This window comes from Salmo trutta, chromosome 30, assembly GCF_901001165.1.
Source record: "Salmo trutta chromosome 30, fSalTru1.1, whole genome shotgun sequence".
NCBI classification, from domain to species: domain Eukaryota; kingdom Metazoa; phylum Chordata; class Actinopteri; order Salmoniformes; family Salmonidae; genus Salmo; species Salmo trutta.
This window is the reverse complement of record NC_042986.1, coordinates 39,435,451-39,446,835: the sequence shown is the minus strand read 5'-3', so window position 1 is coordinate 39,446,835 and position 11,385 is coordinate 39,435,451. Positions and strand designations below refer to the sequence as shown.

The 11,385-nt window shown below is 40.7% G+C and overlaps 1 protein-coding gene across 1 annotated transcript; it reads left to right on the top strand.

Annotated features, from left to right (window-relative positions):
- Positions 1-10,734: 10,734 nt before the first annotated feature.
- On the top strand, positions 10,735-11,103 carry LOC115168771 (sperm mitochondrial-associated cysteine-rich protein-like). Its single transcript, XM_029724329.1, has one exon. The coding sequence runs from the start codon at positions 10,735-10,737 to the stop codon at positions 11,101-11,103; it is 369 nt and encodes a 122-aa protein (XP_029580189.1).
- The last annotated feature ends 282 nt before the right edge of the window (positions 11,104-11,385 follow it).

The window sequence follows — 11,385 nt, the reverse complement described above, 5'->3', positions numbered from 1 at the left end:
GGTTTATCTTTCAGCATGAGGGGGGCTTCTCTTTCAGCATGAGGGGGGCTTCTCTTTCAGCATGAGGGGGGTTTCTCTTTCAGCATGAGGGGGGTTTCTCTTTCAGCATCAGGGGGGTTTCTCTTTCAGCATGAGGGGGGTTTCTCTTTCAGCATGAGGGGGGGTTTTCTTTCAGCATGAGGGGGGTTTCCCTTTAAACATGAGGGGGGTTTCTCTTTCAGCATGAGGGGGGTTTCTCTTTCAGCATGAGGGGGTTTCTCTTTCAGCATGAGGGGGTTTATCTTTCAGCATGAGGGGGGTTTCTCTTTCAGCATGAGGGGGGCTCCTCTTTCAGCATGAGGGGGGTTTCTCTTTCAGCATGAGGGGGGCTTCTCTTTCAGCATGAGGGGGGGTTCTCTTTCAGCATGAGGGGGGTTTCTCTTTCAGCATGAGGGGGGCTTCTCTTTCAGCATGAGAGGGGTTTCTCTTTCAGCATGAGGGGGGTTTCTCTTTCAGCATGAGGGGGTTCTCTTTCAGCATGAGGGGGCTCCTCTTTCAGCATGAGGGGGGCTTCTCTTTCAGCATGAGGGGGGTTCTCTTTCAGCATGAGGGGGGTTTCTCTTTCAGCATGAGGGGGGTTTCTCTTTCAGCATGAGGGGGGTTTCCCTTTCAACATGAGGGGGGTTTCTCTTTCAGCATGAGGGGGGTTTCTCTTTCAGCATGAGGGGGTTTCTCTTTCAGCATGAGGGGGGTTTCTCTTTCAGCATGAGGGGGGTTTCTCTTTCAGCATGAGCGGGGCTCCTCTTTCAGCATGAGGGGGGTTTCTCTTTCAGCATGAGGGGGTTTCACTTTCAGCATGAGGGGGGTTTCTCTTTCAGCATGAGGGGGGTTTCTCTTTCAGCATGAGGGGGTTTCTCTTTCAGCATGAGGGGGTTTCTCTTTCAGCATGAGGGGGGTTTCTCTTTCAGCATGAGGGGGGTTTCTCTTTCAGCATGAGGGGGGCTCCTCTTTCAGCATGAGGGGGGCTCCTCTTTCAGCATGAGGGGGTTTCTCTTTCAGCATGAGGGGGGTTTCTCTTTCAGCATGAGGGGGTTTCTCTTTCAGCATGAGGGGGTTTCTCTTTCAGCATGAGGGAGGGATAACTATTATAACTGTTACTGAATGTTATGCCTGTTCATTTGTAATGTTATGCCTGTTCATTTGTAATGTTATGTCTGTTCATTTGTAATGTATTCTGTTTAGAGGTAGACCAAATTCTGACCTTATGTTCTTCTGTATGTAATTAGAAAGGAAACAACACAGTGATTCTACAGAAATCATTCTTTAATATTTCACCCCAGTTGGGCACTGAAAGAGTAAAATAAGGCTTGTATTGTGTATAAATATGCTCAAATAAGCATTGAAAATCACAAAAAGGATCAAATCTCTGTGCTTTGTCATAGACAACAATATTACCAGCATAGCTAAAAATTCAAGACAGGTCTCAAATTGGAAACCTTCAGATAAAAGTCTGACAGCTCTCCAAGCCCCTGTAATTCCTATATGGAATAGAATGTGTTCCATATAGAATATGAATGAATTGAAGGACATGAAAGTGTCAGTCCTCTATTACAGTGATCTATGCAAGGGGTCTGCTGTAGCCTTCATGGAACTAGGGGGACTGACTATGTTGTTAAAGTGACATTCCGAGAGAGAGAGAGAGAGAGAGAGAGAGAGGGGGGGGGGCGAGAGAGAGAGAGAGTGGAGGGGTTGCAAAAGAGAGAGGGAGGGTAGCAAGAGAGAGCGAGAAGGAGAGAGAAGGAGCGAGAGAAACAGAGGGGGGGTAGCAACAAAATCAAATCAAATTTGATTGGTCATACACATATTTATCAGATGTTATTGCGGGTGTAGTGAAATGTTTGTGTTCCTAGCTCCAACAGTGCAGTAGGATCTAACATTTCACAACAATTGTCACAAATCTAAAAGTAAAAGAATGGAATTAAGAAATATCTAAATATTAGGACGAGTAATGTCGAAGGGGCATTGACTAAAATATAGTAGAATAGAATACAGTATATACAGTACCAGTCAAACGTTTGGACACACCTACTCATTCAAGGGTTTATCTTTATTTGTACTATTCATTGTAGAATAATAGTGAAGACACCAAAACGATGAAATAACACATATGGAATCACATAGTTACCAAAAAAGTGTGAAACAAATCAAAATATATTTTATATTTGAGATTCTTTAAAGTAGCCACCTTTTGCCTTGATAACAACTTTGCACACTCTTGGCATTCTCTCAACCAGCTTCACCTGGAATGCTTTTCCAACAGTCTTAAAGGAGTTCCCACATATGCTGAGCACTTATTGGCTGCTTTTCCTTAACTCTGCGGTCCAACTCATCCCAAACCATTTCAATTGGGTTAAGGTTGGGTGATTGTTGGAGGCCAGGTCATCTGATGCAGCACTCCATCACTCCCCTTCTTGGTCATATAGCCATTACACAGCCTGGAGGTGTGTGTTGGGTCATTGTCCTGTTGAAAAACAAATGATAGTCATACTAAGCACAAACCAGATGGGATGGTGTATCGCTGCAGAATGCTGTGGTAGCCATGCTGGCTAAATTTGCCTTGAATTCCAAATAAATCCTTAACAGTGTCACCAGAAAAGCACCTCCACACCGTCACACCTCCTCCATGCTTCACGGTTGGAACCACACATGTGGAGATCATCCGTTCACCTACTCTGCATTTCACAAAGACACGGCAGTTGGAACCAAAACTCTCAAATTTGGACTCATCAGACCAAAGCACAGATTTACACCTGTGTAATGTCCATAGTTCGTGTTTCTTGGCCCAAGCAAGTCTCTTCTTCTTATTGGTGTCCCTTAGTAATGGTTTCTTTGCAGCAATTTGACCATGAAGGTCTGATTCATGCAGTCTTCTCTGAACAGTTGATGTTGAGATGTGTTTGTCACTTGAACTCTGTGAAGCATTTATTTTGGCTGCAATTTCTGAGCTGCAGTTAACTCTAATGAATGTATCCTCTGCAGCAGAGGTAGCTCTGGGTCTTCCTTTCCTGTGGTGGTCGTCATAGCGCTTGATGTTTTTTGCTACTGAAATTTTCCGGATTGACTGACCTTCATATCTTAAAGTAATGATGGATTGTCCTTTCTCTTTGCTTATTTGAGCTGTTCTTGCCATAATATGGACTTGGTCTTTTACCAAATAGGGCTATCTTCTGTATACCAACCTTATCTTGTCACAACACAATTGATTGGCTCAAAAGCATTAGTAAAGCAATTCCACAAATTCATTTTAAACAAGGCACACCTGTTAATTGAAATGATTTCCAGGTGACTACCTCATGAAGCTGGTTGAGAGAATGCCAAGACTGTGCAAAGCTGTCATCAAGGCAAAGTGTGGCTACTTTGAAGAATCTCAAATGTAAAATATATTTTGATTTGTTTAATTTAACACTTTTTCGGTTACTACATGATTCCAAATATGTGGTTTCATGGTTTGATGTCTTCACTACTATTCTACAATGTGGAAAATATAAAAAAAATAAAGAAAAACCCTTGAATGAGTAGTTGTGTCCAACCTTTTGACTGGTACTGTACATATGAGATGAGTAAAGCAGCATGTAAACACAGAGAAAAAAAAGGAGAGAGGTAGAGAGACAAACAGCAAGAGAGACAGCGAGAGAGACAGCATGGGACAGTCAGCGGCACAGTCTACTGGAAAAATCCCCAGATTTTCCACTGCTCAATCAACGTAAACGATAGATGGCATTCCTCTCTGAGAGACACTGATAAGGTCAGAGCTCTAAGGCTCCCTGGTGTTTCTGCTGGCTGCTCAGCCTGTGTGGTGGACCATCTGGTCATGGCCTATTGTTTCCTATCGCTTCCTGATGTCATGTGGAAGATGAATGAAGATTATTAGTCTATACTGTCTATTGCTGCTGCTAGTCATGGAGCTGCATGATTGGTTGAGGTCTGTTGAGCTTGCAGCAGGGCTTTGGTGTCTGTCTGTCTGTCTGTCTGTGAGAGAGAGAGAGCGAGACTCAGAGAGAGAGAGAGCGAGAAAGAGAGAGAGAGAGAGAAAGAGAGAGTGACAAAGAAGTTTCTAGTTCACACAACACAGTACCACTGATTTATTTCATGAAATTGAAAAGAACATTGGTTACCAGTTGTTAGTTTCTGAACAGAAGAGTTGCAGAATGGCCAATGGCAGAATGTCTTTGTCTCCATCACTGTCGATGCACCTCTCTTCAGGTTTAGTCAATGGCTGGGATAAGGTGTCTGCTGCCATTGAGCTGTAAAATAATTCCTTCAGTTGTATTAGTTCTGTCTGTTTGCAGCGTTGCATCATTCAGCGTGTATGGGATCATGGTGACAGGTAGCTTTAGGTCTCTATTCAATCCGTATCATAGAAGTTTATTGTTACAGCGTGATTGAAATTTAAAGGCAATGTTCCTGCGTTGGTGGAGACTGCATTCAAGGTAAACTGCATATGTCGTCTTATCAGAAATTACCTTTACATTTCTACTGCGCCATCGGCGGAGTGAGACAAGTGTCTCAATCAGTCAGTCAGTCAGTCAATAAGTCAGTCATCCAATCATTCAGTCAATCAGACATTCAGTCATTCAGTCATTCAGTCAATCAGTTGGTTAGTCAGTCAGTCAATCAGTCATCCAGTCATTCAGTCATTCAGTCAATCAGTTGGTTAGTCAGTCAGTCAATCACTCATTCAGTCAATCAGTCATTCCGCCAATCAGTCAGTCAGTCAATCATTCAGTCAATCAGTCAGCCAGAGAAACACAGAGACTGCATCCTCCCCCTCAGCATGGGGCCTTGTCAGAATCCGGAGTGTGTGTTCTCACACATGCACACACAAACACACACGCACACACACACACCCCCTGTCGTGCCTGTGTGTGTTACCTGTAATTACTAGCTGGCCAAAGCTGAGCTGTGGGGGCTGAGAGGGGAGAGAGAGGGGAAGGGAGAGGTGAGAGGAGTGAGGAGAGGAGGGAAAGAGAGAGGGGGAGGGAGAGGAAAAAGAGAGGAGAAAGGAGAAAGAGAGGAGAGAGTGGAGAGAGGGGAAAGAGAGAGCGGGGAGGGAGAGAAGAGAGGAAGGAGAAAGAGAGGAGAGAGGGGAAGAGAGAGGGGGAGGGAGAGAAAAGAGAGGAGAAAGGAGAGAAGAGAGAGAGGAGAAAGAGAGGAGAGGAGAAATAGAGGGGGAGGAAGAGAACAGAGAGAGGGGGAGGGAGAGAAGAGAGAGAGGGGGAGGGAGAGAAGAGAGAGAGGAGAAAGAGAGGAAAGAGAGGGAGAGGGAGAGACAAGAGCCTTGCATGGGATGGGAACTAGGGGAGGATTCTATTATAGTTGATTCAGTGTGTGTGTATTTGTGTGTGTGTGTGTTTGCGTGTGTGTGTATTTGTGTGTGTGTGTGTGTGTGTCTGCTGACCAACCTTACCCTGCCTACCACCCACAGAGGCCTGAGCCTGATGGGTAGCCTGTGGACGTCAGTGTTGTGTGAGTGTGCTTACTGCATTAATGCTTCCATCCATAGGCGTACTTTAATGTAGACCTTTATGTGTGTGGCTATATCTCCAGATGATACCGTTTTTGAGCAGGATCATTTCCTAGAGAGCCTTTGTGCCTTAATGAGGCAGAGGGAGAGGCCTCTCTCTCCTCTCTTCACTTTTCTCTCTCCTGTGAGATCGGAAACAATCTCTCCCTGCTTGATCGCCTCCACTCCCTGGAGACTGCTACTTGTATGAAGGTCATGACTGATGGACACATCCACACACACGCACGCACACACACACACACACACACACACACACACACACACACACACACACACACACACACACACACACACACGTAATACACCACAGGAGGCTGGTGATGGGAGGACGGCTCATAATAATGTCTGGAACAGAGCAAATGGAATGGCATAAAACACCTGGAAACCACTGATTCTGCTCCAGCAATTACCACAAACCTGTCCTCCCCAATTAAGGTTCCACCAACCTCCTGTGTAATACACACACACACACACATACTTAATATATACACACACTAATACATTAGCTAATTCACCAATAAATGGGAAAGGTTAGGCTACATGCATAGTTAGCAGTCTCATTATTGAGGAAAAGCTGTGTAAAGGTTATGTAGCTTTATCTGATGGTTTATAAATGTCATAAATAAATCTAATGGCCATAGCCTGACAAATGAGCCACATTATATTTTTATTATGTTATTGTGTTATTGGTATGTTATTATGTTATTATGTTATTATGTTATCATAATGTTATTATTATGGTGTTATGTTTTCATTAGGTAATTATTAGGTTAATATGCTATTATTATGGTGTTATGTTATTATTATGTCATTATTATGCTATTATGCTATTAGTATGTTATTATTACGATTATGTTGTTATTATTATGGTTAGTATGTTATTATTATGATTACGGTATTATTATGGTTATGTTATTATTATGTTATTCTTGTTGTATTATTATTATGTTATTATTAGTATGTTATTATTACTCATATGTTATTATTATTATGTTATTACGTTATTATGCTATTATTATGTTGTTATGTTTTCATTAGGTAATTATTAGGTTAATTTGTTATTATTACGTTGCTATGTTATTATGTTATTATTATGTAATGCTATTATGTTATTACTATGTTATTATGATGTTATAATGTTATTATTATGATTACGTTATTATTGTGTTATTATGGTATTATTATGGTATTGTTATTATTATTATGTTACTATATTATATTACTATTATGTTAATATGTTGTTATTATTATTGGTAGTATGATATTACGTTATTATTATGGTATTGTTATACTTATTATGTTATTATTATTATTATGTTACTATGTTATCATTATTGGAAGTATGATATTATATTATTATGTTATTGTTATTGTTATGTTATTATGTTACTATTATTATTATATTATTATGCTATTATTATCATGTAATTATTATGTTATTGTTGTTATTATCATGTTATTATTATGTTATTGTTGTTATTATCATGTTATTATTATGTTATTGTTGTTATTATCATGTTGTTATTATGTTATTGTTGTTATTATTATGCTATTATTATCATGTAATTATTATGTTATTATGCTATTATTATCATGTTATTATTATGTTATTTTTATGTTATTAGATTATTATGTTATTGTTGTTATTATTATGTTATTATTATCATGTTATTATTATGTTATTGTTGTTATTATTATGTTATTAGTATGTTATTATGTTATTATGATGACATTATGTTATTATTATGTTATTATTATTGTTATTATTACCAAGTTATTATTATGTTATTATTATTATGACAAAGGCACCATATTCCCAAAAGACGCGTTTAGATAGGCAGCCCAATTCTGATCTTTTTTCACTAATTGGTATTTTGATCAATCAGATCATCTCTAATAAAATATCTGCTGTGAATGGATCTGATGTGATTGGTCAAAAGACCAATTAGAGGGGAGAAAAAGATCAGAATTGGCTACCAGTGGTAAACGCAGCCCAAGTAGTGCACTACTTTTGACCAGGACCCATAGGTTGAAAGTAGTGTACAATATAGGATACGTTTAGCCTGTCAAATTCAAATCTGGACCTTGAAGCCAGTTGTACTTGTTTTTCTCTCATTCTTCTTGTTTAATCAGAGATTGATGTAGACCTAGGACACTAGAGCTGTGTTCGAATACCCAGATTAACATACTGCATACTACATACTTAATGAATACCCATACTAAGATACTGCATATTACATGCTTAATGAATACCCATACTAACATGCTGCATACTTAATGAATAACCATACTAACATACTGCATACTACATACTTAATGAATACCCATACTAACATACTGTATATTACATACTTAATAAATACTAGATAATTCATGAATACCCAGACTTACATACTGCATACTACATACTTAATGAATACCCAGACTAACATGTTGCATACTACATACTTAATGAATACCCATACTAACATACTGCATACTTAATGAATAACCATACTAACATGTTGCATACTACATACTTAATGAATAACCATACTAACATACTGCATACTACATACTTAATGAATACCCATACTAACATACTGCATACTACATACTTAATGAATACCCATACTAACATACTGCATACTACATACTTAATGAATACCCATACTAACATACTGTATATTACATACTTAATAAATACTAGATAATTCATGAATACCCAGACTTACATACTGCATACTACATACTTAATGAATACCCAGACTAACATGTTGCATACTACATACTTAATGACTACCCATACTAACATACTGCATACTACATACTTTATGAATACCCATACTAACATGTTGCATACTACATACTTTATGAAAACCCATACTAACATGTTGCATACTACATACTTAATGAGTATATACTACATACTATATATTATTAGTTCATTTTAGTATACTGTAAATGAACGGTATCCTTTCAGTTAAACATACTTGCACATGGCCTGTCTACCAGAAGATGATGCTTTTGCTATGTAACTTATTGCTAGCTTGTTAGCATAGCTAACAAATTACTAGCTTGGGATCTTACGACCTCATTAGCAATGTCCATTGAGAACGCACAACAACTATACCACTTAGCTAAGCTAAGAATGAAGTGAATAATCAAGTCAATAAATGGTGGGTAGTTAGTACGATAGCATATAGTTAATATACTGGCAAATTCAATGTCTCAAAAGCCAACTAGCGTTAGTTAGGTAGCTAACATACTGGTAGATACAAGCAACTGCTGTAATGATATGCTATGTGGTTCATAAGGATAGCGTAGCTAACAAATTGTTTGCCAACATAATGTGTAACGTAACTTATTTGAAAAGTCATTACTTTATTACATTGCTCAACATTTTCTTAACATTTGTCATAATTAGTTAAAGCAATTCATTTGCATCGCTCTCATCAGATTTCAGCTGCCTATTTTACGCCATTTTCTTCAAATCTGAAAATGTTATGAAGCCACGCCCATTTCCTGGATAATTGCATTATGGGCCCTAAAAGCACAGAAACAATGTCACTTGCTAATATACTTCGTATTTTGATGAATATAAACTCAGCAAAAAAATAAACATCCTCTCACTGTCAACTGCGTTTATTTTCAGCAAACTTAACATGTGTAAATATTTGATTGAACATAACAAGATTCAAAAACTCAGACGTAAACTGAACAAGTTCCACAGACATGTGACTAACAGAAATGGAATAATGTGTCCCTGAACAAAAGGGGGGGGTCAAAATCAAAAGTAACAGTCAGTATCTGGTGTGGCCACCAGCTGCGAGAAATCCGGGCTCTTTGCTGGCCATGGCAGAACACTGACATTCCTGTCTTGCAGGAAATCACGCACAGAACGAGCAGTATGACCGGTGGCATTGTCATGCTGGAGGGTCATGTCAGGATGAGCCTGCAGGAAGGGTACCACATGAGGGAGGAGGATGTCTCCCCTATAACGCACAGCATTGAGATTGCCTGCAATGACAACAAGCTCAGTCCAATGATGCTGACACACCGCCCCAGACCAAGACGGACCCTCCACCTCCAAATCGATCCCGCTACAGAGTACAGGTCTCGGTGTTACGCTCATTCCTTCAACGATAAACGTGAATCCGACCATCACCCCTGGTGAGACAAAACCGTGACTCGTCAGTGAAGAGCACTTTTTGCCAGTCCTGTCTGGTCCAGCGATGGTGGGTTTGTGCCCATAGGCGATGTAGTTGCCGGTGATGTCTGGTGAGGACCTGTCTTACAACAGGCCTACAAGCCCTCAGTCCAGCTTCTCTCAGCCTACTGCAGACAGTCTGAGCACTGATGGAGGGATTGTGCGTTCCTGGTGTAACTCAGGCAGTTGTTGTTGCCATCCTGTACCTGTCCTGCAGCTGTGATGTACCGATCCTGTGCAGGTGTTGTTAAACGTGGTCTGCCACTGTGAGGACAATCAGCTGTCCATCCTGTCTCCCTGTAGCGCTGTCTATGGCATCTCACAGTATGGACACAGCAATTTATTGCCCTGGCCACATCTGCAGTCCTCATGCCTCCTTGCAGCATTTATTTTACTTTAACAAGTCAAGTCAGTTAAGAACAATTCTTACTTTAAATGACAGCCTAGGAACAGTGGGTTAACTGCCTTGTTCAGGGGCAGAACAACAGATTTTTACCTTGTGGAATCAATCTTGCAACCTTTTGGTTACAAGTCCAACGCTCTAACCACTAGGCTACCTGCCGCCTAAGGCACTGAGCATTTTAACACAGTTCAGGTGTGTGCAATCAGCAGAAAACCAGCAGTAGACCTACTTGGGACCTCATAGGCTGCCTTTATACAGGGAGCCCAATTCTGATCTTTTTTTCACTAATTGGTCTTTTGACCAATCAGATCAGCTCTGAAAAAGAGCTGATTTAAAAAGTTCTGATGTGATTGGTCAAATTACCAATTTGGGGAAAAAAATATCCGTATTGAGCGGCCAGTGTGTACGATTGGAATACCCCTGAGCCTATATACTATATCTGCAAGGCAATTGAGGAGCTGTCCAGAGGAGACGTGCTGTCCAGAGGAGACGTGCAGTCCAGAGGAGACATGCTGTCCAGAGGAGACGTGCTGTCCAGAGGAGACATTCTGTCCAGAGGAGACATTCTGTCCAAAGGAGATGTGCAGTCCAGAGGAGACGTGCTGTCCAGAGGAGATGTGCTGTCCAGAGGAGACGTGCAGTCCAGAGGAGACGTGCTGTCCAGAGGAGACGTTCTGTCCAGAGGAGACGTGCTGTCCAGATGAGATGCGCTGTCCAGAGGAGACGTGCTGTCCAGAGGAGACGTGCAGTCCAGAGGAGATGTGCAGTCCAGAGGAGACGTTCTGTCCAGAGGAGACGTGCAGTCCAGAGGAGACGTGCAGTCCAGAGGAGACGTGCTGTCCAGAGGAGACGTTCTGTCCAGAGGAGACGTGCAGTCCAGAGGAGATGTGCAGTCCAGAGGAGACGTGCTGTCCAGAGGAGACGTGCAGTCCAGAGGAGATGTGCTGAAAGGGCATCTACCGCTGCTTGTCAATAGAAACTCGTTTTTGGGGGACTTTGTGGAGGAAGTAATTTTATTTATTTATATATTTTTATTTCACCTTTATTTAACCAGGTAGGCCACTTGAGAACAAGTTCTCATTTACAGCTGCGACCTGGCCAAGATAAAGCAAGGTAGTGTGACAAAGACAACACAGAGTTACACATGGGATAAACAAATGTACAGTCAATAACACAATAGAAAAATCTATGTACTGTGTGTGCAAATGTAGTAAGATTAGGGAGGTAAGG

Coding starts and splice junctions, on each gene's coding strand:
- LOC115168771 (XM_029724329.1), top strand. CDS start 10,735: ATGTGCAGTCCAGAGGAGACGTGCTGTCCAGAGGAGATGTGCTGTCCA.